At 39.2% G+C, this 18,421-nt stretch overlaps 1 protein-coding gene across 2 annotated transcripts in view; it reads left to right on the top strand.

Moving 5' to 3' along the window:
* Positions 1–18,421, top strand: part of GNAS (GNAS complex locus) — a 127,246-nt gene that overhangs the window by 82,417 nt on the left and 26,408 nt on the right. For both annotated transcript variants that reach the window (XM_059481063.1, XM_059481064.1), the window contains exon 5: positions 11,865–11,962. In XM_059481063.1, the coding sequence (XP_059337046.1) occupies positions 11,865–11,962 (98 nt within the window). The remainder of the gene's footprint in view (positions 1–11,864; positions 11,963–18,421) is intronic.

The raw sequence follows: 18,421 nt of genomic DNA on the forward strand, positions 1-18,421 counted from the left end.
TGCCCTCAGCTCTCCTGCTGCCATTGTTTGTGCAAGTTCAGTTTGTGATCTGTAACAATGCTGCAACAAGTTCTTGTGACCTACCTCGTACTGAAATACTGGATTTTCCTTGTATCTTCTATCTCAGAGGTCTTTTTATTCTTCCATTCAATTGGAGTGCAGTGATTTCTTTTAATTTTTCCCTTTTTTCCACTGAAAGCAGGGTGTAATTGTGTGACTTACAAGGTCCATAAATAATTCCAAGTTCAGTGAAGAGTCTTTCAGGTGTTGAGTGACACACAACTTCAGGAATAACAGTGCTCCAATAAAACTAGTTTTTCTTCTCTGAGCAAAGGTATTGTCTTAAATTTTTAAGCCCTGAGTCTACAGAGGTTTAGGTGTGTGCATAACTTTGACTGGTGGCTTACTTCATTGGCATGATTAACTATTTCATATGTAAATGTTTGTAGAGTTGAGGTTTTGAACTGGAGATGCATTAGCCACAGATGTTGAAGGACTGTTGTTGGCTCTCTCTGCCCTCAGTGATTATATAAGTTAATATATCTCTGATTTCTGAGTTTGTCTGAATGTAGACTGTAGTCCTTTGGTACCTGGAAAACTGAACCTGCATTTTAATTGCATAATTTAAATCAAGTTAAGATCTAGAGTGTCCCTAGATGCCAGCTCTCAGTGCATAGGAACAAAAATCACAATCCTTGAGTACCACTGTAAAAATAATTTTGATTTTGTTACAGATTAATTAAAAGTACTTTGAAGAAAAAAATAATTTTGTGGGAGCAGAAAGGACAGCCTTATGCTAGTTATGCTTTAAATCTAAGGAAATCTCCGTCATCTGCTTCCTCCTCCAGTGCACTGGGGGAAGAATTTCATAAACCTTTTCCTATACAGAGTATTGACTGGGAAGGAGGGAGGGGAGTTTTTAGCAATGGCAGCCCTGTGTAAAGCTGTCTGGTTTGAGCTGCAGAACTTTCTGCCTCCTGCATTTTCTCCATGGGAAATCACATTTCAGCTGTCTTGAGCACATACTCTCCTCAGTGTAGTATTTGATGCTCTTTTCTGCCCTAGGGAGAGCAGGAGGGTGGGGAGGAGGAGCACTCATGTCCCAAGGGGATGTTCTTTGAGGGCTGCGAGTTCTTAGGACTATACTCTTACATACAGGGCTGCTCTGCTTCCCTTCAAATGCCCATTCTCCTTTCCCTAAACATTAATTTGGGTTGCTCTCCTGAAGAGAAAGCACTGACAGAGGCCAGCACAAGGATTGGGATTTCTTCTCCAGTTACACAAGATCATCTTCATGAAGGAGCAGTTGAAATGAATTTTAAAGTAGAGGCCAAAATCTGTGTTTATAATTCTCTGTGGAACAGGTGGAGCTGGAATGAAAGTCTCCTAACAGCAAGGTTCAGTGTGATGTGGAAGGCAGAATAAAGTCAGAAAGAATGTAGGAGCTTTACAGTGTGATAAATATTGGGATCTGACTCTACATGTAAATTAGGATTCAAAGAGCAACTTTTGTATTCTGATATTCTAATTCTTTTCTTAGTCTGGGTCTCCATCTGTTTGCTTTGCAGTTTTTGACTTTCAGGAAGTGTGTGTCATTTGTGTAGACCATATTGTTTTGAATTAAAAAAACCTAAAAAACAACAGCTTGAGTTAAAAATAATGCTGGTACAGTGTAATGCTAGGTTAAACATCCCTTTAAAGCTGAAAATTTACTATGTTGGAGATTATTAATTCGGCACAGTTGGTATTAAGAAATTAAATTTTTGAATACAAGTAGTAGCATATGGAGAAAGGCAAAACATAGCACTGACTGGAAGGAATCCTGTCCACATAATCATGCTGGTATTTTAAAATATTGCAATTTCTAGTAGATCAGATCTATAGTTGAGGCTTCCAAATGGTATTTCCATCATTATTGTCCTTTGATACATTTAGCTTAACACAACTGTATGTGTGCGTTTTCAGTGTCAGAAATCAACATCAGAAGTAGTTTGAATAATTCAAACTCACTGTATATCTGTCTCAAATGTCAGGTGATGTTGGGTTAGCAGGGTTATAAAAGTGATATTTTTATTCCTGTTCTGCATACCAGACAGTGGTTAGGATATTTTCTTCATCCCCAGTAATAGTGGCCTTCTTCTCATCCCTTTCTTTTTGCTTTACTTTTAGAAGAGGGAAGGAAATGTTCCCATTTTATCAACATTTCACACTCCATGATCAACCCAATTGAACCAAGCCACCAAATAAAACCTATTTACTTTGGGTCACAGTCCATTTATAATTCTCTGGTTTTAATGAAATATTCAAAATAGCTGAGCAGGATTTACAGCTATCTATTTTTAATTTATCTGGTTTCAGCTGAGGAGGATGTCTCTTGAAAATACCATACTAAATTCAGAAAAATGGTATTTAGAAAGCAGTAAAATCAGAGTATTAGGTATTGAAAGGCAAAATACCAAAGGAATGACTGCAGCCTGTGGCAGAAGTGATGCTGATGTTGTCTGCAGGTCTCTTGGTTTCACTTTAAGTTTTATTACACTGCTCCATTATAGTTATTTTGAATCTCCCACTGCCACAGCTGCTGAATGGTTTTATTATGGTTTTTGAGTGGTGTCCTTGAGCTTTCCCACACTCTGGCTTGAGCCTCAAAGGCAGCTCAGCATCCCCTGTGCCCACAGCCACCCCTTCCCTGTGCCACCCAGCCCAGCCAGACAAACCTCCTCTGGCTCCCCAGGGTCAATCAGAGCATTGAGCCTGCCCAGCTTAAAAATAACCCTGGTAACCCTTACTCCTTCTCTCTTCTATTTTGGGGAGATTATTTTTAACAGGGATCAGTTTTGAGGTCTGGCAGTGGAGGTGGTGCTCAGTGGGATCCCTTAACCTGCAGCAGGGTCAGAATGGAGCTTTGGAGTCCCTAAAATGGTTCTGACACCAAAATCCTCAAGATGGTAATGAGATGATAGAGTCTCAGTAAGAAAAGATGTGAGCTGGGATCTCTTTGCTGCCAGAAGTGTTCCTTAATTATGTAGGCAACAGAACAAAATTATCTGTCCCTGTAGATAACCACCCTGATGGGTATAATGATAGATATATTATTATTCCTGTCTAAATACATCATGGCAGAAGAAGAGAGCTGTTCTGGTTTGACAGCATCACTAGCTTTATAAAGTAGTGACAAACATATTCACTGCAGTGGGGGATGCTTCCCATGGGGATATCTCAAATGTCACAGATCTTGGGGTGTGAAAGGAGGCAAAACATTTTCTTTGGTGAGGATACCCCTGGGAAAGGTGGGAGACTGAGCCTGATTGCTTGGGTGTCGGCACAATATTGTGTGCAGTTTGGATACTTACCACAGACAGAAAATTAGGGCCTCCAGCTTTTTCTTGTCCAGATTTTTTATGATTTTGAGCAAGACACCTCAATCTCCTATTTACCTTTTTTTAGTATTCTCTGTCCTATTATGTGTAAAAGAGTAATAAATACATATCTTTGAGATGCATCTTGAGGTGCAAAATTAGTAGAAAATGTGGATATGTGAAATATTTTTGCTTCAAAAATGTTAATGCTGTTCAGAGAAAGGAGTGGGAAGTCTTACAGACAGTATCAAAGATGTGGTGCTAGATCCTCTGAAATAATCCTTACTTACTCTTTTTAAATCTCTATTATCTTATCTACACAGAGCAGCTCCCTCTCAATGGGCTTCCAGATAATCCAATTGAGTTTACCTGGTCAGAGTTTAACAGGAACTTATGGAAAGCTGGTTTTCCTATCCTTTAATAGCAGAATAAATTCTTAAATACAGATTAATTTAAGAGTTCTTCTGAAGCCTTCTTCTAGTGGAGGGTCTGTGAGGCAGGCAGCCACCTGATTTCATTTCTGTTTCTCATCATCGAAACACGTATAACTATTAATGATTTGCAAATTAATCTCCTGAAATCTCTGATTTTTGTCTGCATGGATAAATGTCTGATAGGAATGTTTTACTCTTCTGTGACTAGGAATATCTAGCAAATTTTGTTAGTGCTATATTTTGTTAGTTTTTATTGGAAGTGTTTTGTTTGGGTTTTTTTCAGCCCTTCGAATTATGCAGTGCTTTCACTGAGGTGTTCACATAATTCTGTTGAAATCCCACAAAGAATTTCCTTAAATTGGAGAATCTGCAGCCCAGGACTTGAGACAATGGGATTATATACGTCTTTTTCTGTAGTCCAGTTGTTTTTATAATACAACCCCCCCCTATATTTTACTTGATTACTAATTTATTTGATTAGTATTTGAAGTAAATGCTGATGCTTTGTTCTGAACTTGTATTTTTATCCAGTAAATTCCCACCATACCAGACCATATTTACAGGTTCAGAAGTTCACGTGACTTAATTTCTCTTGATACATCTTCTTTGTTTTCCTCTCAGAGCAGTCTTAAAGAACAAGGACAGATTAATTCAATTTATGTTGAAATACAAGATCTGTCAGCTGAATTAAACAGGAAATAGGCATAATTTAATATGGAAATTCTTAAACATTTTCTGGTTTTAATCACAGTAAGAGACTATCACAAAATACTGGTGTATGCATAGATGAAATAAAATTATACCTGTGAGCCTCCCTGGTGTTACAGTGGATCCAGCCACACCCCTGTTGTGCTCAGCTGCCTGTTTGGAGAATACATGATATTTCTTCAGTGTTCCAGTAAAATTTAAGAATTTTTTAAACTCCCAGGAAACAGGGTGTCTATTTACTCTTGAAAAGAAATGCCAGAAATTAAGCAGAATTTTCAGTTAATTTAAGTATATTTGAGCTTCAAGTTTTTGTGTAGACTTTATTGTGAGGCTGTGAACACTTCTGTGAGTACAGATGCTGCTGCTTCAGAAAGATTGGAAGAGGATTAGTGAGCTCTCCTTGGGATTTGTGTAAATTTAGAATGAGAACTATTTATCTTACACCTTTTTCTGTTGGTGGAAGTTTCTGGCCAAAAGAGGCTTTTTGTTTCCAATGTGAAAGGAAGCTGCAGAGTTTAGTGTGGTCCCAGGTGTTTGTTCTTGGCACCAGGTAAGGGAGTAAAGTCATTTGATTTGACTGTTCAAGATTACTGTATATTCATTAAACAAAAAGCAGCTAATGATGTAGTATGAAAGACATTTTCCAAACCCTGATTTAAGGCTCAGAGGAAATTTCTCTGAGTTTTATTAAACCTTCTTTCTTAGACTGAAGTCTCCAAAAATAGCTGATGGTTGAACTGCCTCTGTCACCACTCTAAACTAGCCTGCAACGGGGTAGAAGAATTCTCTGTGCCTTTTATGCTATCAGAAGTTTGATCCATTGATGAATTGCCTCTTTCTATGTATGACACTTTGAAGAAAAGTGGAACACTGATTATTGGTTTAAATTGCAGAGGAATTGTGACAATATGAGGAGCAGGCTTGCTGCTCTCACCCAAAGTGAATTTTTCTCCCTAATTAACATGAGGAGCTGTGTTGTGGTATCAACAGGTAAAGTTTCTGTGGCAATTAAACTTCTTGTGAAAGTAGAAATAAGAGAGAAATGATTTGATATTATGTTAGGGAGGACTCCTAACCAAAGGCACATAGTAGCTTATGGGTATGGATTTGTGTGTTGGCACATTCCTCAAATGCTGTGGTGTTTTGAAACTCTTAACAAAGGGGAATAATGTGAGTTCAGACTTGACAGAAGTTTCTGAAATAGAATTCACTTCCCCTTGGCCAGTCCTTGCAGCAACATCCAGTTCAATTTGTACTCCTAGAAGTTACCAAGCAGAAACACAGAATATTTCAGCATAATTCTTCTTTTCCAAGCATGAAAAACTATTGATAATGAGACTAAATCCTTGCTGAAAATATTTCTGACTCAGTTATGGGAAGTGCTGAGTGCACTGGGCCTCTCCCAAAGAGTTTTGTGTTCAGCTCTGGACATGTGCCAGTAACTGGAGAATATCTTCAACTATTTGTAGGTATGTGTTTCCTTTGTGATATCATCAGTGTATTTGCCCTAAAATAGCAAGCAATAATTAACACTTGTTCACACCAGCAGGAATGCAGATGTTTCCCTATTCAACTAAGTGGCTTATTAAACTGTCTGATTTGACAAATCTAACACGTTCTGGTATCCTTGCCCAAACTTGGGGAGAATGAAAAGATGCCATGAGTTCAATTCCATGAGCTCAGTCAGCAGTGATGGCAGTGAGAAATAAATCACTTTGCTGGGTACTTACCTATCCTGGCAGTGAGAAATGAAATAAATCAGTTTGGTGGGTACTTACCTATCCTGGCAATGAGAAATGAAATAAATCAGTTTGGTGGGTACTTACCTATCCTGGCAGTGAGAAATAAATCACTTTGCTGGGTACTTACCTATCCTGGCAGGAGAGACCCAGCTGGTGCAGTTTTGTGGGAATGCTCTGTGCTGCCCTGCCTTGCTGCAGTGCCTGCCCTGTGGAATGCAGCAGGAGGGGAGCAAAGCTCTGCTCTCCACCAGTGCTCAGTGCTGCCTTTAAAAGCTGCACACATTGGGAAGCAAAGTCCTCCAGGAGACAGTTTTACAGTTAGAAGCTGGTTTGGTTTGACCTTTAATCATTAGATTTGTAAGTTGGTGACCTATTTAAAACTCTTATTATGAAATGTGCAGCTCCATGGGACAGTGAACTTTGCCCAGGAATTGAATCCCAGTTTTAACCACAACATTGTATAATGATTGTACACACCTTTTAGGAGGTAATGTTTTTTTTTTTTAATGGCATTGACTTTTGGTGGAATTAGTAAATAAACTGTTCTGTTGAAGGATCCACCCTATATTATATTTTACAAAGAAAAGGTAATGTTGCATGTCCATGCTAAGTTTCCTGTGCATTTGGTGTCACAGTGGCATGGACTGTGCCAGTGTTCTTCCCTGCCAACATCCAAATGCCTATAAAACATTGCTTCATAAACATTTTTTTAAGTCTCTTGAGTATTTATGTATCTGGAGGGAACAAAGCCTTGTAGACAGTATGTCCAGTTACATTATTTCATTTTCTACTGGTATTTTATCCTTTTAGAATGCTTCTCAAAAGCAGATCTTGGTTCCTTTATTTTTTCCCAGGCCTAGAGTTTGCCTCTTGGGGATTATTTTTTTAAACAACCAAAGTGCTCAGCCCCCAAGTTCTTTAACACTTTCTGTAGTTTAACTTTGAGCAAAACCACTATTTACCTGTTGCCATTTATTCAGCTTGCTGAAATTTTCCAATATAAGTAGGTTTTAAACTTGATTAGACTCTGCATTGCCCCTTTTCTAATCCAGAATTGTGTCAGCAAGATCTTTCTGGAACAAAGAGCAATTTTCCAAGCATCCCTTCCACATTTCCACTGATGGGTTTTTTTTCCTCTAGAGGTCTGCAGAGATTCCTGTAAGTGAATGCAAGTGATTTACAAATGTTGCCTATTGACTCATTGTATTGGGAAGCTTTCAGTAGGTGGAGAAAGTGTCACCTCATAAATAAAACATTAATAATGAAACACATTTCACATAAATGTGGCTTTTTAACCATTGTGGTGTTATGGTATCTTGAGACATGAGGTTTGCTCAGCAGCACCAAGTCATGGTCCTTGATCCTTCAGTTATCTGAGCAGACCAGAGCAGGTTTCCCCAGCCCAGAGGATTTTCCCAGGGGTTTTTATGGTTTCCCAGAAGTGGAGCCTGTTCCTGGGGATTGTGCCCGGAATTCCAGCTATGCCCAGCCTGAGCAGATTCAGTCAGGCCCTGTTTGTTCTCCTCAGATCTCTGTTACATTGACATTCCTTTCCTTGAGTGGTCTCCTCAAGGATTTCTCCCTCTTTAGGGTTTGTGAACGTTTTGGGACGTGTGAGGTCTGTTCAGGTGGTGAATATAAATGCTCCAATCCTGACATGAAGCTCAGGAGGAATTCACTCCTCACCTTCCTTGGTGGTGCCATCCTGTCACCACTTCTGTTGACTTTTGTTGCTTTACACAGCTTCAGCTGTACTTTAAACAGGATCTTGGGTGTGTATTGTGACACTGCAGCATTTTATTTTTTTTAATGGAAAATTACATAATTTGGAAATTTTTTTCAGCTTTAAGTATGCATAGGGCAGGAAGGGATAAGATGATCATAGACTGCAAATATTCTGGATCGTTTGGATCCTAACATTTAAATCCTATTGGTTGTGGAATGTCATCTCAAACCAAATTGTTATTTAGTATTTGTTCATTTTAGCTGTTAGGAGTTCCATTTTCTGGTGCAAGAAAAACCTTTGTTGGTGCTGCTGTAGAGTCTGTCATATTAGAATGTGCCAGTAAATCAAGCAGTGTAGTGGAAGCAAGAACCAGACATGTAAGGACTTGTTTTCTGGATATTTCTTTTCAGGAAATTTTCCTGCTACTTTTGGTTAATTTGTTTCCTAACTCATTATTTTTAGAGCTCTCATACAAATTATACCTATTTAACTAAAAAAAAAAAAAAAAAAAACAAAAAAAAAAAAACAAAAAAAAAAAAAAAACAAAAAAAAACCAAAAACAACCCAACCCTTTTGTAACTTGATTTTTTTCTAGTGGCCTCTAAAGCCCCTGTTTTACCTAAATACATAACAAATCTTGTGGTTTTACTTGCCTTCCCTGAGAGCAGCCCCAGGCTCCCAGGCTACATTCCATGACTCAAATGGGATGCTGAGGATTTCTTGTGTTATTCCTTTTCTTAAATATTATTTCAGAGCTGTGGTTAGTGTAGGTGTACTGGGGAGGAGGGAGAATCTGGGGTTTTTGCAGCCAGCTACTATGTCTTAATTCCAAAATCAGTCACTACAGTAAGGAGGTTTCCAATACAGCAGGGGATGAGCTCTGCAAGGCTGGCTCTGACTCTGCTTGGGTGAAACCTTCCTTCTTCACAGCTGTGGGAGCTGGTTCTGCATCAGTCCCAGCATGTGTGAAGATGTATTTGATGTGGCCTAAAGACAAAAGGTTATATATTAATGAAAGACCTTCATATTTGACCATCTCAAGTCGTGTAGTTCGCTTTTTAAAAGTCAATTAATACAAACACACAAGAAAAAAAAGACCAAAAGTAACAGCAAAAACCCATCCCAAAATACCCCATGTGTCTTAGTGTAATGATCTATTGCTCTTTGCTTGTTGTTGATCCTGATTTTGAAATCCCAATAAGAAGTTCAAAGAATGTGGAATTAAATTCTTTTTCCATCCCAGATGGACAATTAATAACCATACTGAGAAGATTGCTTGAGTATTGCTGGTTATAGTTCAAATCAGCAGGACAGGCATGAAGGCAGTTTTCAATATTTTATTGCTAATTTGGTTTAACAAGGCACAAACACTGATCTTTATCCCATTATTGTAAATCATGTATTTTCTTAGAAGTGAGAACTGCCCTTAGAACACAAGGAGGACTCTTGTGAACAAAATGTAACTGTTCTGGTAAACAAAACCCTATTATCAATATGTTTATGCTGAGGCCAGGAACTGGTTTTAGTCTTCACCCCATTTTAAGATCTGATTGCAGAAGCTATTCCAAATGTAAGACATTATGGAGTTTGAAATGTCTTTGAAATAATTGCTTTACATCAGCTTTCCACCACAGTGTCATAGATGTAGTGAGAAACAGTAATGAGGAAGAGTTTTTGTGGCAGTTTTACTGTGCTGTGACTTTTCTTATTAAAACAATGACTTTTTTCACTTTATATCTATATTTTTATGGTGATGAAGAATGTTTTACTGCTTTTTCTGTAAACTTATCATTGCCTAGTTATTTGTCCACTGAATCAACTGCTGTTTCATAAAAAAATCTTGTACAATTGCTGATTCCATTTTTCAATTTCCCAGCTTTGTAGTCGTAAGTTGAGTGAACCATATGATGTTCTGTATTGAACAACTGTTACTTTTAAAAACAAATATAGAAACATTCCCCAAAATGGGTTTGGTGCAGATACAGTGAGATTGCAGATATTTCCTCCTCTCTGCTTCACTTTCTCTTCCTTCTCCCTTTTCCTTTAGGAATATATTTTCCTCACTGTGCTCTGATACAGTTGAAAGTGACTGACAGTCCCCCAACTGCCAAGAAATTATAAATCTTCAAAATTAAAGTATCCAATGAGCATAATTCCAGCAGTGGGAGACAGAAAACAGGACTAGAATGAAGATTTTGATTCATTTTCTATTTCCTTTAATAGCAAAAGCAAACGGTCAACAGTGCAATCTGCAAATACTAAAAAATGAAGTAAAATCTTCTTACCTACTTCTGAAAGAAATTTAACTTGTCTTTTTGTTCATGAACAGTTCATAAAAGCAGGGAACAAGCTGACATTGATACCATATATAAACATCATAATCTCTTTAAAAGAAATCAGAACAGAATTTAGATGTGTATTTTGTGTTTGCTCTCGTTTTTGTGTATGTGCAGCTAGGGAATCCTTAATAGCAATAAAAGGACAATCAAATTGCATCTGATGTGCTGCTTCCACCATTGGTATTTGTAATTGTGTGATCACAAAAACACACATGCATCTTATACCTGCCAAGAAGAGGGTGCTCTGAAAATCAGCAGCACTAAATTTACTGTAAGATGCCTCTACGTATCTTTAAGATACAATTTAAAGGATTTACTATTCTGCTAAAGTTCAGGTGTTAGTTAAGATTCTGGTAGGAATGTGAATTTTTAAAAAAACTTTTCAAAGGGAAATTTTGGAATGTGTCCCCTTTCTTTGTACTACATTGATAGTAAAAGAATGTGAGAGACTGATATCCCAAGAGATGGAGGAACCTTGAAGCAGCAAAAATAACACATTTTTCTTCTTTAAGAAGAAAAATCTTTTCTTCTGTAAAGAAAAAGGGTGGGGAGACACAGAATAAATACAACAACTATTTTAAAGGTCTTTCACTGGTCTGGATGAAAAAAAATTAATTATTTGCTGCTTAAAACCAGAATGAAAGTATTTAACCCAAAACACTTCAAAGCTCTGCGAGATAGCCCAGGAGCAGCCATGGCTGTTGGTGAGAGGAATGCCCACAGTGGTGTCCGTGTGTGTTTTAGTCACCAGGCTGCTGCTGTTCTTTCTGAGTCTGTTCAGAGCTCTTGCACTGATGGCCAGGAGGTCAATCCTGTGTTGCACACGCACTGATGGAGCCAAAGTGCATCTTTCATCTGCAGAATGCAAAGGGCTTTTGCTTGTGTTGTTAGCTTGTGTTACAGGTTCAGCAAAACTGAAGCATTGCATTTTTGACTGTCTGCTTTCATATCTTGGCTTACAGTTTTTAAGGCTGAGACAAAACATGATCTAGCCTTGTATCACTGTCTTTCTTCTGTAGTTCAATGTCTTTTTACACTGTAAAAGAATAAGTTTACGAAAGTGGTGCAGAGTTAAGTAAGACACTGATGTCTGTACAGTCCCTGAAGATCCTCACTTGCTTGCAAAGTCATGTAAAACTTAATTATCATTATCATTCATGTAGGAATTATAGAGAAGTAGTGTTTCATTGAAGAAAAAAAATCCCAACAGCCACATAAATGTAAGATATAGTGACACCATGAGTTAAAGAACAAATGTTACCAAATAGCATTGATTATTAAATTGCCAATGAAATTGACATTAATGAGACATTAACCCTTCTGCAGTGGATGGTTGGATTCAATCAGTGATTGAGAAGCAGTTCTTTAAGTGTTACAGAGTGTGGAAGTCAAACTTAGAAAGCCAACTGAACTTGTAGTGAGGTTCTAAAGCATGGTTAGAGATTTTTGTTAAATCTGCTCCATTTCTTGCTCATTGTAAAATGAAATTATTCATTACCATTTGCTGACTCTCTTCATCTCTAACCCATTCCCATAACCCTGTTTTCCCATTTCAGGAGTTTTATGAACACACAAAAACCCTGTGGCAGGATGAAGGTGTGAAAGCCTGCTACGAGAGATCCAACGAGTACCAGCTGATTGACTGTGCCCAGTAGTGAGTATTGCTGGGGCTGGGGCGGGTTTGGTGTCCTGCTGCTGGCCCTGACCCCTGGAAAAGGGGTGTGAGGTGCATAATGAATTCCTGGTAATCAGCTGTTCAGAGAGGTGCACAAACTGGTGTTCAGTTAGACAATATCTACACTGAAATGCCTACATCAATGTCTGCATCTACACGTGCTTTCAAAAGGTTTTAATAAGACCCCTTAGTGAGGAATCCGTTTTATTGTCTGCAAGGCCAAATTTCCTGCCTCTCCACCTGGCCCATCCTCTCCAGAAGTCACCTTCAGGTGCTGCACAGTTGCAGTAAGTTGGAGAGGATGTTGGTGGGAAATAATCCTGCTTGTCACTTTGGTTTCTAGTGCAGTTATTTACCTGGAAACAAAGAGATGGGAGTGACAGTCCTGGGGAGCAGCCTGTGATCAGTCACCAGAGTTCTGCTTGTGTGCCTTCATGCACATATCTGAGAAAGAGTCATTCTCTTCTGGTATTTATACTGCTGGGATAATTAGTGTTGTCTTGAGAGTCTGCTGCATGTTTGCAGTTATTTATCACATCCAGCAATATACTGTGGCTCAGGATTGTTTATGGCAAGGTGCTCGAGTTAATTGTGACCATTCCTGGTACTTTTGTTGTGCATACTCAAGAATTGCACGACTTAAATTTGAAATATTAACAGTTAAAACTGTTCTTTGTTTGTTTATATTTTCTCTGCTTCTTTTGGAGGGGCTGAAATAAGGTTTAATGGTCAAGAAAATGAAGGTTTCTTGTTTCACACGGTGATGGCAACTGCAGTTTGTCTAATACTGAATCTCTTAAAGAACATCTGATGAAATAAAATCTGTAAGGTTCTTCTTTTGTTTGTTTGTTTAGGAAGACTTAAAGGTAAATCAACAATTAGCTCTGTTTGAAAGAGACAAGAGAGATAATTTTACTGTGCCTTGCACAGCTCCAGGTTTGCAGGAGCCTCTTTGAAGTTTTGCCATTGTTTCCAGAGTGAATTTGTTTGATGTGTAACGATGTCTTTTGCATTAGGTGACTAATGTTTGATCATTTGGCATGGAGCTTTTTGCAAGTTCACTTGCTACAAAATAAAAAAGTACAACGATTTTCATTTTCAGACAAGCACCCAGTAACTTTTGTGTTTCTAGTGTAAAGCTGATAGAAGTGAGGGAGAGCTGGGTTGTTTCTCGTTGCTGTTTGTTAACAGCTTCTGTGCTGAGAAGGAGGAAATTGTTGAGCACTAAGAGGGTTTTGTGTTGCCCTTTTTCTGCCCTGAATGCACAGAAGAAAGCTGAAATTCGTATCATCCCTGGACATTGACTTTTCCATGGATCAGCAGGGGAGGTGGCCCTCATGATGGCTTTACCATCCTGCTCCATCTAGTGGAACACTTCATTCTACATCATGGGCTGTTGAGCCAGAAATAAACTTTGAACATTGCTGACCAATTAGATTTATTTTTCTCCTAAAGAAAATAAAATAAAAATTGCTGTCTTCTTCTAAAAATATTTAATAATTCTAATATTTATTCAATATGATAGTAACATATATGACACTATAGTCTTACAGAAGGAAATTTTTAATTGTTAATTTTGACAGTTCTTGTCCTTTCTTGCATTTTTGACCATGCAGTGGTGTTGTTTTTAATAACAGAATATGCATAGTAGGAGATTTTTAATGGCAAAATGTTGAGTCTCTGGTTGTATTGGCGGAGAAAAAACAGCTTTAGCAAAGGCTGTACCATCCTGGCTTCCCATTTCCTGCAGGTGTGATTTCTGGAGGTGTGGAGCTGGGAGGGCAGGCCAGTAACCTCATCTGCTGGAGAGCCCTTCTGATGTCCTGCACCCTCAAGCTCACTGGCTGAATGAAAATGTCACTTTGGAGGAGCCCTGCTCATTTTGAAAGAGTAGCTGCCTCTGCTCATCATGAGCTTTACTGTACTTCCTGCCCAGGCATATTTTACAGTCTTGAGAGGCAGAGAAAGGAAAGAAAGCTTGTTTCCCTTTTCTTAACTGGCCTTACTAAGAAATCAGTTTCTATTCTGCTTTAGAACAACACGGGCTGTGACATTGTCACCAGTTTGTATTTCAGCAGTGAGGAGGGAGCTTTATGTGTGAGGAGAGCAAATTTCATTGCTCTTGCAGGGATGTACACAGAGTGTTTGTGTGAAGCTGCCATGTAATCCTGCTCTTGGCTAATAATAAACAGAATAACACAGCAGTGTCTGGAATACAGAAAATCCCAAATGGTGTTACATTATTTACCATCCTTCATGTGTCTTCCCTGGAGGCACAGGGTCACATTTTATTTAGAATATATTATTATTAAAAATCTAGGAGCCATTTCCACTGTGATATACCAAAGCCCGTTTGTTAAATCTGCCTTCTGTCAAATACAAACAAACAGGATCTCTCTGAAGCACTGCTGTTGCCAATGCTTCTACCTCAGGTTTCATTTGAGCAGCTCTGCTTTAAAGCCTCACAAATACCCAGCAGAGCAGTCAGAGCCAGCAGGATCTGTCCCCTGGAATGTTCTGTTTGTGGCATGAGGACATGGAGGGTGCCCACACTCTCCTGGCCTTACCCAGAGCCTGCAGAAATGGCAGCGCAGGAGAGGAGCTCCTGCACTGGTGTCAGGAGTGTTTGGGCCAAATATTCAGCAGCTTAGGAGCAAAGCCTGGGTACTGCAAGAACCTCCTGGTGCTTTTCTAGAGTAGCTCATATCAGCCTGTGCCACAGCTCCCTGAATTTTTGATTTGGCCTTGGCCGCTCGTTTCATTTTGTGCCTCATGTTAGGCCGCGCTCTCCCTGCGAATCCCCTCGCCGGCGCTTCCTGGCCGTGCCTGGGGTGGCAGAGGAAGCCCAGAGCAGGCAGAGAGTGCAGCCCTGTCGGAGCTGCCATGGCAGGAAGGGCTGGGAGCAGCACCAGGAGCCTTCTCACGCGATTTCCTGCCTCCCCCTGCCTCTGCTCCTCTCTGCGCTGCCATTTTGGGCCAGGAGCAGCTCTGGAGGTGCACGCTCACGTTTCTGGAGCTCCAGCACGAGCACAGCCTCTCTGATACCTTGAAACTGTGCCAGGCTCCTCCAGAAGGGTTTTATGAGGAGTATTTTTTAAGATGTTTGTTTTTAAAATACTTATCAAAGAAAGGCAGGGAGTGCAGCTATTAGCCGACTGCTGTGCAGGGCTGCTGAAGGATCAGCACGTGTGGACGCACAGGCTTTTTAATTTCTGATGTTGGGAATTCTTTATATTTTTATTAAGATTTATGGTGTGTTTTATTTCTGGATTTGCAGACTTGCGGAGAGCAGTTAAGAGCCCCAATCTGTGCACTTAATGATTTTCTTCCATGTTGATTTCTCTTCGTGACAAAGTTCCTTTCATGGAACATGTAGTAAAGTGTGTTTGCTCAAAGTCTCACCTTTTCAAACAGTGCCGGATTTATCAGGGGTACTACTGTTACTCTAATTTCTTATCCATATTATTTATTACTTTTTTTTGCTTTTACTTTCTTTCCATTCAATGTGATTTTGACAGAGTGGTTTCTCTTGTCTCCATCTTCTCTGAGTGCTCACATTCAGCAGGACAGGAATTTCCCTGGCCCCTATTCCTGGCATACACGAGCTTCTTACGAACAGTGACAATGACATTGTTAAACATTCCCATGAGGAAGAATAATATTCATGTCCCCTTTCACTGGAATAAAGCTGGCACAGCCTACTGCTGTGTGAATTCCTTGGCAAGCCAAAGAGTGGACCCAGGTCATCTAACTCCTGATTTTTGGTCTTGATTACAAAATCCACATTATTCTATTCCAGAGTGCTTAGAGATAACTTAATTAGGGTCTTTTCTCTGCTCATCTTCAGCTTGAGGGAATAGAAGATCATGTTTTAAACAAGGTTAAATTTCAATTAAAGAAATACAGCCCAGGCTATGCATTTTCTGCAGTCCAATGGGGTATTAGATGTGTGACAGGGAGCACAGTAACTCCTGTCTTTGCATGACTTCAGTGAAGTCACTACCAACAACACAAGTCAAATATATAATAGCTGAAATATCCCAACTCCTCCACGTGTGTGCCCTCTCTTGCTGACTGTCAGTAGAGGGATGTGCCTGCTGGCAAGTGCTCTGAAAACCAGATTACCTAAATTTAGCCAATAAATGGATTATGAATTCAGCACATGTTCCCACTCTTGTCACAGCTAATCATAAATTCATCATTTCAAGCTACATTCAACCCCAGATAAACTCCTCTGTCTTTAAAATAAATTACATCCCAGTATAAAGCAAGATAAACCAAAAGGTGACCTGGAATAGGTTGCTTGAGTGGTAGGAATTGGGTGCTGCAATAAAGAAGGTACAAAGTTGATGGGCCATAATGGCAGAAAGACCTTTACAACTCCAAAATGAGAATAACTGCAGAAGTCATACCACAGCCTTTTGAGGTCTGTGTGATGCCCATTGCATCATCCTGAGTTATTGCCAAGAGGTTTGACTCAAACAGTTAAATCTGATTTCTGCCTCCACTTTTACTTCCAGCCCCCTGGATTCATTGCCTCCATTCATCTGCTGCTTTTCTTTCTCCTCTGTTCCACACATCTGTGAATGTGCCAGTTCCTTTCTGGCCTTTGGCTGCAGATGCAGCTTCCTTTCCCTGCCTGGCTGGAAATACTGAGGGTTTGCCTTCAGCTGGAGGCAGGGCAGACCTGCTTGTAAGAGCACAAAAAAGCTGGGTTGGAACTTCTTCCCCAATTGTGTCCAAATACTCAGATTTTGCCTTTTATTTTAAATGCATCACTTGGTAATGCCTGCAAGGGTTAAGGATAAGCTCTGGTGTTCATGGATGCCTGATTCAGTGGAAATGGATGTTTTATATTTGCTTTCACGTGTGAATGGATTTGCTCTCACAACAGCTATTTCTTTGTTTAACACAAAATTCACATGCACATTTGTTCAGGTCAGGCTTGCACTGGATCAAGAGTATTTTGCAAAGTTTGGCATGAATGTTAGCATTTTATTTAAATAAAATTTGTCTTAAAAATAGGAATTTTTTCTGAGATCAGAAGCAGATACCCACATGATTTGGTCAGTGGATTGCTGTGTTCCTGTAACTGAGGAGTTTAATTCTGAATGTTGGAGGAACATCAGGAGAGTGTAATGAAGGCAGGGTTGGATACCAAACTTACTGACATTTTAGTTCTCTGGAGGAGAATGCTGGAGTGGAGTCCAGGGTGTAGTTTGCTCAGGATGTATCTCCATTAATATTTTACTTTATTAGCCAGCTTTGAAACCAAAGTTGTTATTACCAAAGAATGTAAATGTAGAAGTAAGTACTGCTGCATAAACCTAAGTGATGCATCTTCAAAAGATAATTCTGTACTAAAAGTATTTGGCTACAGTCCAGAATTCTGCAGACAAACTTCTTTAGCCAAATGTCTTGATGGGTGGCCTATACCCATAATGTTAATTAACAGAGTTAAAAATAATTCAGTAAAGAGAAGAATGGATTCCTTGTTACTAGTGGTGAAAATGGCAAACTCTGTTGTTTGGTAAGAGTATTATGCTTGCATCACCAAGTGATTTTAAACATACAGATAAATGTGACAAAATATGTCTAATCCCAGGGATTTCTATTTCCAAAAGAGAATGTAATCTTGAACTTTTTTTAAAATAGATGTCAGGTGCATATTTTTGTAATTGCTTTCAAGTCTGTTTGGCTCAGTAGTGTCTGGACTTCTAAGTCAACATATTTCTGATACCTGTTCAGGCTTCTGCTTTGTTTTTTGTGGTTCTGTTCTCTGCAAACCTACAAATGCAAATGCAGTGGAATATATTTTTTTTGTGGGTGATGGGAAAGGGTTGCAATGCAATGTAGCAGGAGATGGAATATAAGCCAAAGCCTTTGGTTAATTAAACTCTCACTAATTTCTGCATTTTAATAGCAACAGGTTCCTCATGCCTTCCCACTGTAGTTTTTTCCATCCTCAAAAGTTTTTTCTGTGGCATGTGAGTGAATGTGGTAGAAATGTATGAAAAAACATATTTTGTCCACTGAGGCTTTTGGAGGAGATGCTGTGAACATGCTGAAAGCTCCAGATCCTTGGGTTTGGCTTTGCTGTACATGGATCTTGCAATGATATTCTTTGGGTTTTTTTGTATTTTTAATCATATTTTCACCAGGCAGAGAATATGCCTTTTTTTCTGGTAATGAAAGTGCAGCAAATTCACCCTAAAAGTAAAAGTTTACTGCAGGTGAAACTTCTGTAACTGCATTGCTCAAATGTTTTGAGAGAATTAGAATGAGTGAAATACTAAATAGTTGTGTACACAGTAATCCTTCAGTCCTCTGGTTTTTGTTCAGACAGGTTGTGGTCAGTCTGAAATGGGAATAAATGAATGTCAAAAATAAATTGGGAATGAATGAATGTCAAAAATGAATTGGTCAGAATGAATTAGG

Source organism: Ammospiza nelsoni, chromosome 12 (assembly GCF_027579445.1).
Source record: "Ammospiza nelsoni isolate bAmmNel1 chromosome 12, bAmmNel1.pri, whole genome shotgun sequence".
NCBI classification, from domain to species: domain Eukaryota; kingdom Metazoa; phylum Chordata; class Aves; order Passeriformes; family Passerellidae; genus Ammospiza; species Ammospiza nelsoni.